At 45.3% G+C, this 19976-nt stretch overlaps 2 protein-coding genes across 2 annotated transcripts in view; one reads left to right on the top strand and one right to left on the bottom strand.

The window, feature by feature from the left end:
* Nucleotides 1-11500, top strand: part of GM2A (GM2 ganglioside activator) — a 12270-nt gene extending 770 nt beyond the window's left edge. The window contains exons 2-4 of the mRNA XM_029941435.1: nucleotides 5066-5218; nucleotides 9341-9523; nucleotides 9837-11500. Coding sequence (XP_029797295.1) covers nucleotides 5066-5218; nucleotides 9341-9523; nucleotides 9837-9992 — 492 coding nt within the window. The 3' untranslated portion in view covers nucleotides 9993-11500. The remainder of the gene's footprint in view (nucleotides 1-5065; nucleotides 5219-9340; nucleotides 9524-9836) is intronic.
* Nucleotides 11501-19794: 8294 nt separating this feature from the next.
* SLC36A3 (solute carrier family 36 member 3) overlaps nucleotides 19795-19976 on the bottom strand; it is a 28533-nt gene continuing 28351 nt past the window's right edge. Inside the window, exon 11 of the mRNA XM_029943001.1 lies at nucleotides 19795-19924. Coding sequence (XP_029798861.1) covers nucleotides 19836-19924 — 89 coding nt within the window. The 3' untranslated portion in view covers nucleotides 19795-19835. The remainder of the gene's footprint in view (nucleotides 19925-19976) is intronic.

The following is a 19976-nucleotide window of genomic DNA, read 5'->3' as shown; positions in this document are numbered from 1 at the left end:
GATCATGACCTGAGCCGAAGTCAGATGCTCAACCAACTGAGCCACCCAGGCGCCCCCCTACCTACCTTTCTTAGCTGGACGTGGGTGAACGGAAATGCTTTCATGAATGGAAAGGCTCTAAAAATCTTGGGGCGCCTGGGTGGCTCAGTTGGTTAAGCCTCCGACTTTGGCTCAGGTCAGATCTCACGTTCGTGGGTTCGAGCCCTGCGTCAGGCTCTGTGCTGACAGCTAGCTCAGAGCCTGGAGCCTGCTTCCATGTCTGTGTCTCCTTCTCTTTCTCTGCCCCTCCCCCTCTCATGCTCTGTCTCTCTCTGTATCAAAAAATAAATAAAACATTTAAAAAAATTAAAAAATAAATAAAAATTTTAAACAAGGAAAGAGATATAAGCCAGTAGGCTTGGCCTCAACCTGCCCTAGGGGCAAGGGGTCTAATTTATTTTGCCTGTTGAATGAAGGCTTAAGGACCTCTTGGCCTTATTTGCCTGGAGGATTCACAATTTGTCTGTGAATGTGGGTTGAAAACGTTTCTCTTGGCTCCAGGGTTGACCGCTTTGAGGTGGAGTCCGGCTAGGGCTTTAACTTGCCCTACATCCCCTTTCTCTTCTATGTCTTGGCCACGGATGCCATCCCAGACCAGAGGGCTTTCGGTCAGCAGTTTGGGGGAGGCCCTGAGACATCCTGGAGTTCACTCACCTCACTCAGAGCCTTAAGATTGCACAACGTGTAGCATTTTGTTTTTCTCGGGGCTCAAAGCCCCGTGCCTGAGACCATGGGGCAGATAAAGGCAGTGGGATGATGGTGAGCATTTAAACATCTGAAAACTTGAGTTTCACTTCTTCTTCTAGCATTAACCAGTCTTATGTCGCTGGGCTGTGACCTGCATTAGACAGCGGGGAGAATGTTTGGTCCTGTGCTGGGCATACAACAGGTGCTTAATAGACTCTGTGACACTGTATGATGACCATCATTTATTGTGCACATACTCTGTGCTGTGTATGTTTTCTAATAAGCTGTTTTGGGAAAATAGTTTTAGACTTACAGGAAAGTTGCAGAGATAGTATAGAGTTCTCGTATACTCCTCACCCAGTTACCTCTCCTGTCAACATCTTTTGTTACCGTTGTGCATTTGTCCAAACATTGGCTCATCACCATTAGCCAAACTCTAGGCTTTATTTGGATTTTACAGGTTTTCCCATGAATGCCCTCTTCCTGTTCCAGGATGCAGTCCAGGGCACCTTGGTGCTACATCTCCTCAGTCTTCTCTGATCTGTGACAGCTTCTCAGTCTTGTGTTTCCATGGTTTTCCAGCCTCGAGGAGTGGTGACCTTACATTTTGTACAAACTTATTCTCTCAGGAGCCCTGCGAGAAGATAGAATTATGCCCATTTAATAGATGAGGATTCAGTAGTCTCCCTTGATCTGTGTCCCTCCAGGGAGACTACTGAATACTGGAGACGATCCATGGACTGAAAGGGGAAGGGGAGGGGGAGAGGGGTTAATGGTCATGGTGGGGGGCACTTGTGGGGAGAAGCACTGGGTGTTATATGGAAACTAATTTGACAATAAACTATTATAAAAAAATAATAGATGAGGAAACTGAACCTCAAGTGGGTAACTTAACGTGGTCTCAGCTAGCACAAGTGCCTGAGGAGTGATGGAACCCAGGTCTGCAATAGTCACTCATATTTTTGCCTCCAGCTTTGTGCCTTTCGCCTCTGCCTGTACTGGGGATGGCAAATACAGTATTCTTCCCCTTATCTGTGGTTTCGCTCTCCATGGTGTCTGTTAGCCCGATCAGTCGCAATCTAGAACCAGATGATCTTCCTTCTAATATCGTCATTAATAGTAGCCTGATGCTATATCACAGTGCCTGTCCTGCACCTCACTCCCATCTCCTCGGACAGGCACTGTCTCAGACATATCCTCACAAGGAGGGTGAGTGCAGTACAATAAGATATTTTGAGGGAGAGAGATCACATTCACATAACTGTTACCATGGGTTGTTATTGTAACTGTTCTATTTTATTATTAGTTAAGGTGGTTAATCTCTTCCAGTGCCTAATTTATAAATTAAACTTTATCATAGGTCTGTATAAAAAAAAGTATGTCTAGAAAAAGACACAGTATAGGTCCAGGACTATCTGTGATTTTAGGCATCCACTGGGGGTCTTGGAAAGTATCCTGTGCAGATGAGAGGGGACCCCTGGGCGAAGCTTGGCCTTCAGTGGGCATTGCTATTCCTTTGTGCCTGCTTTGTGCTAATCCTTTTTCTGCTTTGTGCCAGATGGGACTGGACCCAGCTGCAGAATCCATTGCCACAGAAACCTCTAGTTTGGCACCAGGGAACCCAGTTCTTATGCCTCCCTCAGGTCCTTGAAGGACAAGGAGCTTAGGAGAAGGGAGGGAATTCCTCAGCTCCAACAGGATACTCAGGGCCCCTGCCCGAGCCTGAAATCAGTTCTCAGGTTGTCCTGAGAATCTGTGAAAGCAGCCCCGGAAAATGGCTAGGCCTCCAACCTACCCTCCAACCCACCTTTTTTTTTTTTTTTTCCAGCCCACTCTTAAGTCCGGATATTTCTTTCATTTGACAGTGGCCTCTTGACTGGTCTCCTCCTTCCAGATTTGTCCCTTTCTAATCCATTGTCGACCATAAACCAGACTGTGGCACTCTCTTGCAAAGGGGTTCCATTACTTACAGTAAACCCAGCATCCCAGTTACAACCTCTGAAGTCCTACGTGAAATGACCTTACCACCCCTCCAACCTGATCCCTGTAATCACCCACTACATCTAGCCCAACGGCCTTCCTGGAGTACCCAGCCAGACCAGCTAAGCTTCCCACCACAGGGCCTTTGCCCATGTTGCCTCTGCCTAGAAAGAACATTTTTTCTCTCTGTACTTACACGGCTGACTCCTCATCCTGCAGGAGCCCAGCTTAAGTATCATTTCCTTACCACCCTAAGTAAGTCCTTTGTTACTCTCAACAGTTTCACTGTTTGTTTCTTGTTGGGCACTTGGAAATCATGGTGGGCAATATTTATTGACATTAGACTGTAAGCTCCTCAAGGCAGGGCAAGAACATTTCGAATTGTTTACCACTATTAACACAGACTTAACCCAGGGCCCGTGATCATTGCTCCATAAATGTTTGTAGGATGAATATTGAAGGAAACATTTATGGGCACTTACCATATGTGTGGGGCTGAGGGGCATGCAGGCGTGAATCAGACCCTGCTCTGCTTTTCTTCCTCACATCATGATGTTTCATTCCAATGGACAGAAACCAATTCGAAAAAGCTCAAGTGACAGGAAGTTTACTTCAGGCATACAAGGAATCTCCTGAAACTAATGGCAGGAAGTGGAGGTTGGGCCATCTAATGGCTGTGGTTCAGTGAGTGAGCTCATGCTTTGGGCCTGGCATTGTGTCAAGAGCTCTACAAGTATGCTATCATCCTTTTTTTTTTTTTTTAATTTTATTTTTGAGAGAGAGAAAGAGAGAGAGACAGCACGAGCAGGGGAGGGTCAGAGAAAGAGACACAGAATCCGAAGCAGGCTCCAGGCTCTAAGCTAGCTGTCAGCACAGAGCCTGACACAGGGCTCGAACCCACAAACCGCGAGATCATGACCTGAGCTGACGTCAGATGCTTAACCAACTGAACCACCCAGGCACCCCCATACATGCTATCATCCTTACTACAGTCCTGAGAAGAAAGAATAAAGCCCTCACTTAAAAGATGTGGAGATTGGGGTGCCAAAGGGGAAAGTGGCCTATAGAATCACATAATATGGTGGCTGAGCTACACCTGTTGACTATTGCTTTGATTTTCCCCCTGTCTCACTCGAGAGGCATGCCTTTCACTGCTGCCCCGGACTGGTTACTGAGATGGGGTTGGTGGGTGGGTCAGAGGTGGGGGTATCACTTCTGTTCCCTTTTCCAGAAACCAGCTGAGCCCTTAATACTTGTCTCTTCCCAAATTTTGGCTTGGTCGTGGGTCACAGGTCTAGATATTCTGGCCTCATCCCAAAGGTTATGACCCAGTGACAGCATGAAGCCAAAAGTCCTCTTAGGGATTTTTGCTTTAATCTTAATTTCCTAGGCAGAGAGAATCTGTCAGCCTAACTTGGGTTAGGTGTTTCCATTCAGCCCCATTGGGTATGTTGACAATGAGGATGGGCTGGGGGACATGGGGGTGGCAGAGTTTCCTTCTAAGATGGGACGTGTGTTGTGGGAGCACTTGAAGTGTCTTGTGGGTGGTCTTCAGGAAGTTGGAAGGGCGTGAGAGGGCGAGCAGAGTCTGCATGATATGGGAAATGTCAAAGATCATAGACAAGCAGACAGGGTTCTGTGGGAGTGGGGAGTCACCAGGCTTGTGTAGCCAGACAAGATGGTGGAATCTGGAGACCTCTGGCTCAGCAGATGGGAGAGGGTGAGCCAGATGGGGAAGGGCATGCGCAGTAGGATGGGAGGAAGGAAGCGCTGGTTAGGATTGGTGAAGCTCACTCACGGGTTCATCAATGAGCAGCCCGCTGGGGGTCTCTCCATGTGTGTCCTAGTCTCTCCCTGGGTTAATTGCATACCCCTTGAAGGTGGGCTTCCCCACTGTGTTAAGTTTCGTATTGTTCCTGGTCCTGGATGGGGCACAGGTGTGACCTGAGTAAGCTCCTGGGCATGGGGCTGCAAAGGTGAATCCTCTGGGGGCTTCCCTCCAAGGAGATACCAAGACTGGCCAGAGACGGGTGGTGCGGGGGGAGATCAGAGAAGGTACCTACCCAAGGTGGATGGGGTTAGTCCCTGGTTTGGAAGCTCAAGGTCTGGTATATCATGCTTTATATTTTATAGCACACTTTTGGGAGATGATGTCTCTCGAGTCTTTTAGGATAGTCCTGCCTGGGAAATGGGTACAGATGTTCTCCCAAGGCTTACAGACATGGAGTTGCAGATAAAGCCCAGGGAGGGGAGGCACCTTGCCCAACGTAGCCCGTTCTCTTGTTTCTGACCTATGAGAGTTTCTTTTGCCAACCTTTCTTCTCTTTCTGTATGATTGTCCCTGCCCTGCCCCTCCCAGTTCAGTAGCTTTTCCTGGGATAACTGTGATGAGAGGAAGGACCCTGCCGTGATCAAAAGCCTGACTCTGGAACCCGACCCCATTGCCTTTCCTGGGAACTTGACTGTCAGCGCTGAGGTGCAGACCAAAGTCCTCCTCGCTAGTCCTCAGAAGGTGAGTCTGGGGATGGGCGGCGGGGCCAGGGAGGTGCTGGAGGGAAGGTGCCACAGGCCAGCTGGCAGGGGACCTGAGGGGGGCATGCTCAGGCAACGGTGAGTAATTGTGCAGTCCTGGGACCCTAGAGCCACAAAGGGCGTGTCGATTCATAGACTGATAGCTCCAGTTGGGTGATTTTGTTTTGGACAAGCAGACACATCACTTAGTAAGTAATGTGTAGTCACTTTAGAAAACACACGTGGTCGAAAGAGGTAAAATTAACTCACCTGAAATCTCACTACCCAGTGATAAGGGATAAGCACTTTTAATGCTAGGCTTTGGAACTGTTCCCACACACATATTTTGAATGGGTATGTATGAAAATAAGCCATGCTCCTTGTAAATGTCCTCCTACAATCTAACTCCTCATGGGAGTCATTATTAACTATTTACATATTGTCAGAATGTTTTCTACAGGGGTAAATATTTGTACATTTCCATGAATGCTTTTTTTAAAAAATTGTTTATTTATTTTTAGAGAGAAGGTGAACAGGGGAGGGTCAGAGAGAGAGGGAGACATAGAATTCCACGCTCCTTCTGCTAAATCTGGAGTGTAGGGCTTTCCAGCAGGTGCCACGATGCTTGCTGTCCTCTCGCCTTCACGCAGAATGCTGGCTTTCCCATGATGCTGTGTAGCTGACTTGGATGGAAAAAGCCAGTGAACACCTTCTACCCCCAGCCTGCTTTTCCTGGCTTCTTCAAAGGCCATTGAGATGGACCTCCCCTTTCCTTACCTCTTATAAATTTTGGGCCATTGCACTTTGTAAACACTGTGCTCACATTCTCTTAGCCCCTCCCCTTCCCCCTACATTTCTCTTACACATATATTTTTGGTTCAGTTCCTTTACTTTTCAGGGTATGTGCCTATTAGTGATTAAATAAAAGCCTGTGAACGCTTGTGTAGGAGAAAAGATGATTAGCCTCATCTTACAGATAAGGGAAAGGGAGACTCTCACAAGGTGTGACTTGCCCCCGCTCATGTAGTTATTAGCACACTCAAGGCTGGTGTCCTTTTGTTGCGTTCCCTGTCCCTGAACTCTTCATGGCAAGGAGGTGGACTTAGTGCCTGGTGTGTTTGCAGGAGAGTGCTCCAGAAATTTCCCTTGCCTGGCAGAGACCCCCTTGGGAGAGTCAGATTCTAGCCCCTTATGAACCTGGAGACCTCTTGAGATCAATGGCTTCCATCCCTTGTTACTGAGGCCCGAAGAGGAGAGTGAGTGGTCCAGGCCCCCACACGACCTACTAGCAGGAGAGCCAGCCCATCCTCTTCCTCTGATCTTGCTGAAGTAGGTTTGTTTTAATCCGGAGTCCCATCTAGGACCTGGACAGACTTAGCCCCCGCTGCAACATTTAGAAGCTGGATGCCCCAGATTCCATGAGCCACGGGCAAGATGGGACCTATCCCAGGAATTCCCTTTTCCTCTTTTGACCTGCTCCACTGGGTTTGGCATAATTTCTAACTCCTTTCTGTGGGCCCTCTCTCAAGTTGCAGCCTGGACCCTAGTTTTCCTCTCCTCAGAAATCTTAAATTGCCGTTTCATTTGGCATAGGTGCTTATTTTGGGCTTTTAGATATGTGGCTTTCAGACCTGACAATTTGGACTCCTCCCCCCGCCCCCCCCTACTAAGGCCATGTACCTTCATGCCTCTGCCTGAGACCTTTGTAACCGCCCTCTTCCCAACGCATCAAATGGCTCCTCTTCAGTTGCTATCAGAGTGTCTAGACCTAGAGCCTTTGTGTGTCTATTCTTGTGGTAGAAGCCAAAAGAAATAATTTCTTTTCAATCTGTAAGAAATTTTTATGCTTAGGATGTCTTTCTGGTAGGTCTCTTTGAGATCATGAGATTCAACTATTCCATTGTCGGGGTGGAGGAATGGAGGCCTGATGGGGAAGAGACTTGCCCCTGGCCCTGGCAGGTACAGGGCTTCTGCCTCGCTTAACCTGTCGGTGCCTCTGTCTGTCTTGTTGTCAGGACAGGTCCTGTGACACAAAAGTTTATTAAGGTTGAGCCATCTAACTGCCAAGGGAGTCTTGGACTGGAGAGATGACTGTACTTATCACCCATAGTACTTGCTTTCCTGAGCCATACGAGCAAGTAGGTTGGGAACAGGGACCGGGAAATGAGCCAGGGTTTGCAGTCCCCAAATGGTAGGCATGGCTGCTGCCTCCAAGTTCCCATTGCCTTCCATTCTGTGCACTTCTACGGAGTGCCTCCTGTCCCATGCTTGTCCTGGGTCGGGGAGGCACAGCTCCTTTTGGTGGATACAGCCCCACAGACTTCCAGACTGGTGGGAAGACCCCAGGCAGGACTTGGCCCCCACAGGCCCCCTCATCTTGTTCAGGGCACAGCTGGCTCAACCATTTTCATTGTGGTATTGGTGAAGCAAGGGCTGGGGAGATGGTATTGGCTAAGAGAGAAGGCGGGACAGGTTGGATTTCAGGCAGCACGCTAAGTGATTTACAGCCTGTGTCTCATTCCTTTGGGTCATGTGAGAAAGCTAGGCACTCTAAAATATCCTGTTTTTGCAGGTCAGGAAAAGGAGGAAACAGAGAAGTCGCTCCCCACCAGGGCACAATACTAGAATGTGGATGGGGTGGATTTCCAACCACTCTTCCTGTGAAAAGGGGCTGGGACAGGTTTGACAGGAGAGCAGAAAAAGAAGGCCAGGAGGGGACCATGCGGGGTAATGTGTGTGTCAGCAGAGCAGGCTGAGGTCAGCGAGGGAAGCAGTTTGAGTTTGTCCACTTGGGATGACGACCCAGGCTACACTGACGTCTCCCTTCATCCTGGGCCTGGGTCCTGACATCCGAGGCAGTTGGATGGCTGACAGCCTGGGGAGCCAGCCTTGTAAGCCCAGCAGGCTCCAGGGGGGATAAGTGCCCACCAGCGTTTGTAAGAAACAAAAGCCCTAAATCAAGCGAGCCTGGAGGCTGGGAAACATAGAATGCTAGGAGGTCAGAGCTGAAAGGGATCCTAACATCGTTTCCTGCCATAACACCCATAAGGAATCAGATGCTCGAATGAGCTAACTTCCTCCTGCCCTTTCCTGTTTTCCCCTGATACATTTTGTGGGGCATGAACATGGTCCAGAGACACTGCTCACTTAGTGAATGTTAACATGTGCCACGCACAGCTGGCACTGTCTGCCTTGAGGTCCAGCCACTTCTGGGTCAGCCACAACCTCTAGAACAGGAGTCGGGTCATGATGGTGTGAAGGTGTGAAACATCACAGATCTTCTCATCCAGCTTCTCTCTCGGTCGGGGGGTCCCTTGGTGGCTTCCCCATCTGGATCTAGGGAGCCCATTACTTCTCGCGGTAGTTCTTTCTGTTGTGACCTAGCTAGGTTAAGAAGATCTTCCTTACATCAATCCCAAAGTGATCTCCCTATAAATTCCTATTGTTTTAAATTCTGTCTTTTATGGCTATACAGAGAAAGTCTGATCCAAGAATGGCCAATCAGTTTCATGTTGGTCACCAACTCCAATTGGCCGGCAGGAGCTGCCTGAAGCTATACACAGAGAACGGTTGTGAAGCCAAGATTGAGCCGAGAAGGGAGGTCTAGGAAGCAATGCCAAGAAGCCAGTTAGCAGTTTGAGGACAAGTGCATTTCAACTCGAGTGTTAGCTTTAACCAATGGAAATGACTATCTGAAGAAATCTAAGACTGTGGTTCAGGGAAGGGGGAAAAATATCACAGCAGTTGGGGGCGCCTGGGTGGCTCAGTTGGTTAAGCCTCTGACTCTTGATTTCAGCTCAGGTCATGATCTCACGGTTTGTGAGTTGGAGCCCCATATTGGGCTCTGCGCTGGCAGCACAGAGCCTGCTTGGGATTCTCTCTTCTCCTCTCTCTGCCCCTCTCCAGCTCATGCTCTCTCTTGAAAATAAATAAACCTTTTCAGGCACAGAAAAAGGTAACAATGGGACACGTGCCACAGTGTTGTCATTTCTGAATCCGAACGTCTCCAAGACCCCATCTAATTAGAAATTCTGTGATTAAAATAAAATGCCGCCCTTTTAAAGATGTAGAAAAGCTGGTATGTTTGCCTGGGAATTTGTACTTTGTCAAACTTTCTCACCAGGTGGAATTAACTGTGGTTAAAGAAGTGGCTGGCCTCTGGGTCAAAGTCCCGTGTGTGGATCAGCTTGGCAGCTGCACCTATGAAGATGTCTGCCAAGTAATTGACAGTTTAATTCCCCCTGGACAGCCCTGCCCAGAGCCCCTGCACACCTATGGGCTTCCCTGTCACTGTCCCTTCAAAGCGGTAAGTACTCAGGGAGGGAGAGCACCGTTTCTGTGGCTGGAGTAAAGACGTGGGGCTTGGAGAGAAGGGTTCTTGCCTTTTCTTCCTGCAGACCTAGATGTCTGTGGCTGTAAATGGGGTTGGTCTATCCTGCATCGCTTATCTTCTGGTTTATCCGTCTGTGAACCGGCAGACTCAAAAGGCAGTGTGCCCGCCACTGCCCATTAGCTGTAACACTCTGTGCTCCGTAGTGCTATGTGGTCTCTAATCTCCGGTGGTTGTCAGGAGAGTGGGAGGAGGGGCAGCTCACACTGACCCACCGGTTCTCCTACAGGGCATCTACTCGCTGCCGGAGAGTGATTTCACCCTGCCCCAGCTGGAGGTGCCTGGCTGGCTCAGCTCTGGGAAATACCGCATCAAGGGGGTCCTCAGCAGCGGCGGGAAGCGTCTGGGCTGTGTCAAGATCTCTGCCTCTCTGAAGGGCAAATAAGGTGGCACCAGCCCCACAACAGAAGGAAGGGGGATGAGGAAGATAGCCCCCTTCTTCTCCTGCTTTTGCCAAGGTCCAGTCCTGACTCTCTGTCCCCCTTCAAGCCCATTTCTGCAATGATGCCACCACCCTTGCTGAAATCATTTTGTGCCAACGACATTTTAGACATGGCCAGGAAGCCCCAACTTAGGGAAGAGCTGGGCGTTCTTGATTGCCCATGACACCTGCCCGGCTGGCTGCTTCATTTTCCTCCTCAACCCGATGGCTTCCTAAGAGCTTAACTCAGTTTCTAAGCAGCCAAGGAATGGGACCAATATATTTTGTGACCTCAAGCTCTGACTGACCCAATCCTGGTTTCCTGAAGTAACTTCATGATTTTCTTAAAAAAAAAAAAAAATTTTTTTTTGTCAGTGATTCCAAAGCAGAATGAGAGTACTAAGAGTTGTTTTATTTCAGTCCCCTCTTACAACGAAGGGGCCACAGTAGCTCATCTTGGGCTGTTTCTCCATTAACTCCAATGATTAATTCAGTATTCCTTTTTAGATTGGCTCAGGGAACAGTGGGACGCTTAGCGTATCCTGGAGAGGCAGGGCATGTGGTGGAGGGCTGCACTGGGAGAGGTATTTAAGAATGCTCCTGTGTGTTTAAGATAGTTTACAAACTCAAGTGCCTACAGGGCCAAGCACAGGCGACCAGGACCACCGGGAACATATTGCTTCCAGGTGTGTCTTCTTTTTTTCCTTTTTTATTGCAGCACATATGCATTGTTATAAGGCAGCTGATGTCCAGTCTTGAGCTTGGGATATTTTCAGGGATGATGGGACCTGGGAGGAGTCAGGAAGACTACATTCAACCCTTAGGGGTGTCTGCTATGGAACTATGGCCACTTGGTGTCATAGGAGAATGTCGTGGGCTCAGTATTGCCAAATATTCTCAATTTTTCTCACCCTGGCAATGCCCAGAAATCCAGACTTTTCTATGAAACCTTATAGTTTTTAAATATTGGCAACTGATGATATTTTAAAACACTGTGCAGGCCCAAAGGGCCAAACAGACTTGTCAGTGGGGAAATATGGCCCCAGATGGCCAGTGTGGGACCTCTGACGTACGAACGTGCATTCCCTGCCCTTTCAGTCTTGAGACCGCACCTCCTGTGCCATCTCTCCCTCCATACAGCCAAACCTATAGTGTCAGACCCATGGAGCAGGCTCTTCTAGCCCTAGGGGAGGGGGATGCTGCCTTTCTGAGCTGTGAGCCCCGGGGATCATGAGGTGCGGCCCCGGAGCGCTGTCAGGGTGGCTGGGGCAAACGCTGAAAGAGCTAGAACCCACCAGCAGCTGCTCTGTGGAGCAAGGATTCCGCAAAGAAGGGTGGACTCACACTGAGTGCCTGGATTTGTCCATCATCCCGTCCTCCATGACAACTTACTAACCCACGGATCACCCCCAGCTTCTGGACTCATGTGAAGCCTGGAATAGCAATAAATATTTTTAACTTGCTGACAATTCCTCCTTTGTCTTGGCCATGTATTTGTCTATGGAGCACATGTTGGGATTTTAGGAGTTTGTCTGCACTGAGCTGTTCCTGCCAGAGAGGTTTGTCCTGGGGCCGAGGTGATCCCAGGGACCGTCTCTTTTGTTTCTGCCTCATGAGCTGCTTGGTATCTCTGCTTCATTCCACTTCAGCACCATCCAACTTTCTCTGGTTTGCTTTTCTGCTTTCCTGTCACTCGGTGACCTCTCCAGCCTTGTCCCCTGTTGGCCTTTTTGGCCTTATTCTCACAGTTGCTCTTTCGTTCAGATCCCAGAATGGAATCTCATTGGCTTGGTTAATGTTTTCATCTCTTGCAGGCTCATGGGTTCAAAGGCTCTCCCAGGTCTTGGGAGGGGGGAGAAATCTCAAATCACAGGCAAAAGACACTTTTTAGGAAATGGTGCTGAGCCAACTGAAAGCCATTTGGGAAAAGTTGATATTAGATTCATACCTCACTCTGTGTAAACTCCAAATGGATTCAGAGTCTATGTGTCTGAAAATGAAACCAGGCATGTACTAAAAGTCCCTTGGCAAGAAATACCATAAAGCCAAAAGACTGGAAGAAAATATTCATAGCACATATGGACAAAGAGCTAATATTTCTACTATATAAAGAATGAAACATTCAAGGGACTAGAAATCTGATAGAAAAATTGAGAAAGGACAGAAATAACTCTCTCTCTCACAACACTAAGATTTTAAAAATGGCCCTTAAACATGAAAAATGTGCAGACTTAACCCAGGATGAGAGAATATCATCTCTCAGGCTGATGAAACCAGAGGTATAAACTGCCCTCCTGAGAAGGCTATAGGACAACAGGTGCTTCCACACAGTTGGTGGGAGTGCAAAGTAGTACCATCCTTGATGGGGCTTTGCGAGTACCTAACAAAACTGCGGAAGTGCTCACGGGGCATCTGGGAGGCTCAGTTGGTCAAGTGACTGACTTCAGCTCGGGTCATGATCTTGCTATTCGTGGGTTTGAGCCCTGCATCAGGCTCCGTGCTGACAGCTCGGAGCCTGGTGCCTGCTTCGAATTCTGTGACTCCCTTTCTCTCTGTCCCTTCCCTGCTCACCTCTGTCTCTCTGTCTCTCAAAAATAAGCATTAAAAATTTTTTTTAAAAAGTGCTCACTCTTGGGGTGAGCGCCTGCGTGGCTCAATGGGTGAAGCGTTGACTTTGGCTCAGGTCATGATCTCATGGTTCCTGAGTTCAAGCCCTGCATTGGGAGAGATGCCTGCTTCAGATCCTCTGTCCCCTCACTCTGCCCCTCCCCCGCTGGCTTTCTCAAAAATCAATGAGTAAACTTAAAAAAAAAAAAAAAAGGCACTTGCCCTTTGACCCCGCATTCCAGCACTGGGAATTGCCTCTGATGCTGCACTTCGAACAATATCAAAATACACTTGTGCAAGATTATTCATTGCAGCATTGTGACTGCACATATCTATGAGAAAGTAACTGAACATAGCATGTCCACACTGAGTACTATTTGGCTATAAAAAAGGAGGAGGAAGATCTCTGAATCATGTTGAGTTATTTCTAGTATATATTGTTACGGGCAAAGGTGAAGTGCAAAGAAGTGTAATGTGCTATTTTTCATGGAAGAAAGATGGGGTGGGAGTAAATAAGTACAAGTGTATTTGCTCATTTGTAGAAAATAAGGAAAGATAAGCCCAAAACTAAAGAGGTTAGTTCTTTACAGAGGGTGGGTGGGGATATTGTGGCAAGAAGGGGAGACGATTGCAGGGTGTAAGGGATGGAGGGGGTGAGACACTTCTGAGTATATCTTTTTGTGTAACTGTGGCTCTTAGAACCATAGTCATGTTCCTCATACCCAAAACACGATGAAAACCAACCACAAGATGAGGGGAATTCAGAATGAAATACAAATAATAACAAATGAATTGTATTTCAAATGAAGAATGCCACGACATCAAAGGAGGTAAGAAGGATTACTGACTAAAGTGACAGTACTTTGTTTAGCTGCTGTAAAGCTAAAGATCAAAGGGTCTGTACACAAATACTGGACTCCAGTTAGTCTATTTGTTTTTCGCAGAAGTAGGAGTTAGTGACTCTGGAAGTATGTGTACAGTATGGTTGAGAAAAATAAACATAGTGTGGATAATGAGGGCAGGGGGCATATTGAAAAGACACAGGAACTAACTTGAAGGAACTCTCAGGGGCCATATCGTGGACATTTTGAGCAATAAAGTAAATAATGACAGTCATGTGTTCTTGTTGACTGAGTAAAAATAAATGTGAGTCCATACACAATAGGATCCCAATTAAATGCAGAAGGAATGTTGGAAGTAGAAAAAAAAAACCACCATTAGGCAAACACTATTATAATACTTGCAGATCAGTAATATTCTTGGATGCTAAAATTATTGGCTAAAAGTATGATTAAAAACAGTGGGGCTCCTGGGTGGCTCAGTTGGTTGAGCATCTGACTTCAGCTCGGGTCATGATCACACAGTTTGTCAAACTGTGATTGTCAAAAGTGGATCACCTCAATGGTAAGATCAGATAAACTGAGAGACACTGCAAAATAAACCGCCAGCATTCTTCAAAAGTGCAGGGCCATGACGAACAGTCACGGACTGGAAGAGAATTTAAAAAACGTGAGCTTTTGAACTGGGTGCTGGATTAGAGAAAGGCCCAGAAACAGGATTTCACCACTGTCGATGACTTGGCTTTGATCATTGCACTAGGGTTATGGAAGTTACCATTAGTGAAAGCAAGGTATATTGGGAATTCCGTATTGTTTATGTCATCTTAGTCTTTTTCAAGTAAAAATTTGTAAAAATATATTGCTGAAGTTTCCATTTTGAGAACTAGCTCATGGAACTTCAGCAAAGGGAGACAAACATTTATGGAAATACGTGATGGGTTACAAAATTGAGGTTAACGGAGACTGCAGAGTCTGGGGAGGTGCGTAAAATCGAGAGGGTTTTCTCGGGTCAAGTGATAGCTGACATCTGAAAAATGAGGAATTAAGAAGGTAAAGAGAGGAACAGTGTATATGGAACTTCTGTTGCAAGGGGAGCATGGTGCTTTTAGGGAAATGGACAAGGGCTGTTAAGACTGAAAGGGAAAGTTGCTACTGGTACAAAATAAAGATGGAGTGGGAGTGGAGAAGGAGGTTGGGGAGGTAGAGGTGGGATGGGACTGCAGAGGGAACAGATCACCCGGAGCCTTGCAACCAGGTCCCAGCTGGGTCTCAACTGCCAGGTCCCAGATTTTGCCAAAGAAGCACGGACAGCAGAGAATTTATCCTACGTGGTTGCAACTAGAATGCCTGTGTGGGTCCTGTTAGTGATCTCAGTGTGCTGGTTGCAATCAGAGAATGTGTGTGATAGCAGTCATGTGGTGACTGAGCTTCCGTGTCTTGTGGCTTTACCTCCCTGACCTTTAAGTCTGACTTCCTACATTGGAGTCCTCCTGAAGATTTTCCCTTTCAAGAGTCCTATCATCTCAATTTCACTTTCAAGTGGAATTGACATACCAGGTAGAAGTTCTGCCCCCACACACTTTTCTTTGGTCTTTAAACACTGGAAATTGCTTGAGCGGTGGGCTCCTGTGTGGTTTTGAGTCAGCCTGGACATTGCCAGGAGCAAATTTTGTCCATCCTTAGGAATTTGCCTTTCAGTTTCATTTCCAGGGGGCACTGTGGCTTATAAAGCATTGCACTGGGGCACCTGGGTGTCTCAGTCAGTTAGGCTTCTGGCTCCTGATTTTGGCTCAGGTCATGATTTTGAGGTTCATGGATTTGAGCCCTGCTTTGGGCTCCACGTTGACTGTGCAGAGCTTGCTTGGGATCCGCTCTCTCTCTCTCTATCTCTCTCCTTCTCCCCCACTGGTGTGCTTGCTCTCTCTTTCTTTCTCTCTCTCTCAAAATAAATAAACTTAAAAAAGAAAACCATTGCACTTATGTCACTTATGTCCATTTAGAGCCATCTCTGAATGCCTCAGTTTCACATGGGTGACTCCTGCTGCCTGCCTCCCACACTCGTCCATGGGGGACTTGGGTTGCTTAGTGATCTCAACTTGGGCTCTATGTAGCAATCCCAGTACGTTCTTCCAATGGGCTTGTTGAAGATCCAGATTAAGCCTCTCTTTAAAATGACTTTGCCTATCATTCCACTCTACACCACAATCATAGTCCAGCTCCATGATTCTAAGACCGATCATATTTGTCCAGCAGAGAACTGCGATGGGGAATATTTGTGAAGGTCTTGGGGGACAGGAATACCCTTCATCCAACAACTGGGTCTGCGGCTTATGGCAGTGGAGAATTCAGCCTACGTTGTTGAAACTGGAATTTCCGGTTTGGGTCCTGTGATCTCAGAGTGATAGTTGCAATCAGAAAGTGTGTGTTGTATGAGTCACGAGGTGGCCCGGGGTTCCTTGTTTGGTAGCCGACCTCCCTAATCTGGTTTTGCAGTGCTCTATTTTGCATTGAAACCTGAGTTCCAGGGTTGGCTACCCAACTATCTGTAGATTGTTCAATGCTCCAAGAAGCAGAAATTCTTGCATTCCTTTTTCCAGATGTATTTTGCAACACAGGTCTATTAACGACGGGCTTTGTGATTGTCCCTGAAATTGCATGTAAAATTTACCATGTGTGCGTATATGTGAATTTTATGAAGGAGACTCTGTAGCTTCCATTAAAATCTCAAGATGTATGACCATTCCCCCCATGTCCGAGTCATAAACCACTGTCTTACCTGCATTTTATTGTTCTATATTCTATAGGAAGGTTTCCATATATTCCCCAAAGCCTTACCTTCCCACACTTATGCATGGTCTGGGCCCCAAAAGAGCAAAGATTTTATTATTGACTTAGAGCTTTCTTATTTAGTGATAGGATGCTCCTCTCTACGTCCTCTCTCTTTCATAGCTACTTCACATCTCCTCCAAGAGGTTCGCTAGACATTGGACCATTGGTAAATGATTCGTTGAGGATGAGGGCTCTCACTCCAGTTGGGATTCCTGGGATTCCATAACATCGATCACATTATAGAAGGTGATTTTGAAAAGTGACATTACCTATACATGTGCATTACACTATAGACTTATGCTTTATATGCTTTCCCATATGTGTGTTATAGATCACAATAAAAAGTTTCTTAAAAATGGTGTTTCCATTAGAGTGACACAAATCACTTATCGCTGGGCTTTGAGAGTTCTTCATGTATTCTGGCTATGAGTGTTGTTAAAAAAAATTTACTTATTTAAATTCAAGTTAGTTAACATATCACGTAGTATTGGTTTCAGGAGTAGAACCCAGTGATTCATCACTTACATGGGTGTTCATCTCAGTAAGCGCCCTTCCTTAATGCCCATCATGCATTTAACTTATCCCCCCACTCACTTCCCCTCCAGCAACCCTGTTCGTTCTCTGTATTTAAGAGTCTCTTGGAGTTTGCCTTCCACTCTGCTATTATCGTATTTTTCCTTCCCTTCCCCTATGTTCATGTTTTCTTTTTTTAAAAAATATTTATTTATTTTTGAGAAAGAGGGAGAGAATGCGTGGGTGCAAGTGTGGGAGGACAGACAAGGGAGACAGAGGATCTGAAGTGGACTCTGCACTGACAGCAGAGAGCCCCATGTGGAGCTTGAACTTATGAACCATGAGATCATAACCTGAGCTGCACTCAGACACTTAACTGATCAAGTCACGCAGGCGCCCTTGGCTTTGTTATAATTCTTGAAATCAGGCATCATTAGCCCACCAACTTTGTTCTTCTTAAAAGATATTTTGGCTATTCTAAGCCCTTTACATTTTCATATGAATTTCAGAATCAGCTGATCACCTTATAAAAAAAAAGCCTGCTGAATTTGGTGAGAATTGAGATCTTAAACACAAAGAGTCTTCTGAGTCACGGACAAGGTATATTTCTCCATTTATTTTAGGTGTTAATTTCTTTTAGCAATATATTACAGCCTTTATAAAGATTGTATATTATAGTCTTTAACAGGTGCTATCTGCTATCAGATTTATCCCCCAATTATTGCATATTTTTGATGCAGTTTTAAGTGCAATTTCTGGTTGTTTGCAGCTAGTATGGAGAAATACAATTGGATTTTATATATTGACCTCATATCCTAAAGCTTTGAAAACCAATTAGTAGTAGCTTTTTGTAGATTCCTTTGGATTTTCTGCACTGGTATATGCCGTCTTGATAAAGACAGTTATCTCTTCCTTTCCAATCTGGATTACTTCTTATTCTTGCCTAATTTCATTGTCTAGATATCTGGCACAATATTGAATACAAGTCTCTGATTTGCTTCTGATTTTACAGGGAAAGCATTCCGTTTTTTCCATCAAGTACGACATTAGCTGTAGGTTTTCATAGATGCTTTTTACCGGTGATAAAAATTCCCTTGTATTCCTAGTTGCTGAGAGTTTTATATTAAGAATAGATGTTGGATTTTGCCAAATGCCTTTCTGTGTCTGTTGTGATTATTTCTTTTTTCTTTTTTAGTTTGTTAATAATGTTGAATTACATTGATTTCAAATATTGAAACCAACCCTGGATTCCTTTTTTTTTTTTTTTTGGTAGTCTTCATATGAGACAATTTCTCCTTTTCTCCAAATTTTTAATTTTTATTATTTTATTTACATTTTAGTTAGTTAACATACAGTGTAATATTGGTTATGGGAGTAGAATTTAGTAATTCATCACTTACATATAACAGCCACTGCTCAGTATATAACAAGTGCCCTCCTTAGTACCCATTTAGCACATTCCCCATCCACCTTCCTCCATCAATCCTCAGTATGTTCTCTATCCTTAAGTCTCTTAAGTTTGCTTCCCTCTCTCTTTTTCTCTTCCCATATACTCATCTATTTTGTTTCCTAAATTCCACATATGAGTTCATATGGTGTTTGTCTTTCTCTGACTGCTGTACTTCGCTTAGCATAATACATTGTAGCTTGTCACAAGTGACAAGATTTCATTCTTTTTTGAAGGCTGAGTAATATTCCATTATACACACACACATATACACATATAAATGTTTTTACATATTTCACATACTATTTTTAATAAACCAGCTTTTCCCTACTAATCAATCACAAATATATTTGCATATCAATAGGTGAATTTTTGTAATGTTTGGGGGCATCATACCATTTTATTTGGGATAAGTCATAATTTACCCTAATGCTGGATGTTTGCTTCCAACTTTTTACTATTATCAAAATACAAACTCTCTTTTTGCATAAATTTTTGCAAACGCAAAATATTCTTAGGACAAATTTCCAGGACTAGTGGGTCAGAGGGTTACACATTCAAAGACTTATGTGTTGTAAAATTGCCTCTCAGAAAAGCTATAACATTGTATACCCCCATCTTTAGAGTATAAGATTGTTTTTCAAAACCCTTCCCCAAACCAGGTATTATTTATTTTTAAGTAGGTCAGTAGTCCTTGTACGTGATGAAATCCTTCTCCCTCACACAAATCACTCAGCCTCTTCAGCCTAAATAGCTCTAAGTGGAGTTAAGATGTCAGAGAAGAAAGAGAAAGAAAAAGATGGTATCCTTCTAGGTAGGGAAGTTACCATAACAACAGATTGCTAAGAAATAAGTTTGTATCCCTACCCTACTTCTGGTAGGCACATATCTCCAGGACAGTAGCATGTCTTGCTGATGGCAAACACCTTGATTTTCACACGTGGTTGGAAGACACATTGATTTCTTTTTTTTCACTTTCAGAATGTCAGATCTAGATGAACCCTTAACAACAAATTCATCCAGTTCTTCATTTCATAGATGGGAAAACTGAGTCAGAGAGAGTGAGGAACTTGCCCAAGATGCCAAAGGAAATTAGTGGCAAAACAAAATGGTTGGGTAAAATTACTGCTAAGTTCTGTTTTTGTTCTTTCTGTGACTCTTCGACTTAGAACAATACCCAGCCTGGGTGGCTCAGTCAGTTAAGTGTCTGACTCTTGATCTTGGCCCAGGTAAATGATCTCATAGTTCATGAGATTGAGCCCTGTGTTGGGCAGTGCACTGACAGCATCAAGCTTGTTTTGGGGTTCCATCTCTCTCTCTGCCTTTCTCTTTCTTTCAAAATAAATAAATAAACTTATAAAAAAGAAGAATATTCTAATAGAAAATTCCCCTTTCTCCATCATACACTTCTCTAAATCTCATGTTTTAAGGGCAGCAGCTGCAGAATAGAGAAAACAATTGCTTTTTCATTTACCTCTATGTTTGTCTGTTTCCAGGGATGTCATGAGTCAATGGCATCCCTTTTCCCAGTATATGAGGCTGATAGTACAAATGGTTGAATGAGGTTTTGGTTCATAGGTGCAAAAGACCTCCGAAGAAATCCAGAACCAAAAAAGGCATACCCTGAGAGGTCTGAGCACTGACTTGTGTCAGGCACATGTCTCTTAGAAAGATAAAGATGCCGCTAATTAATATAGAGATGTTGGGGTTTGA

The sequence above is a fragment of the Suricata suricatta genome, chromosome 6, assembly GCF_006229205.1.
Source record: "Suricata suricatta isolate VVHF042 chromosome 6, meerkat_22Aug2017_6uvM2_HiC, whole genome shotgun sequence".
Lineage (NCBI taxonomy): Eukaryota > Metazoa > Chordata > Mammalia > Carnivora > Herpestidae > Suricata > Suricata suricatta.
The sequence above is the reverse complement of the archived record's forward strand: the minus strand, read 5'-3'. Positions and strand labels throughout refer to the sequence as shown.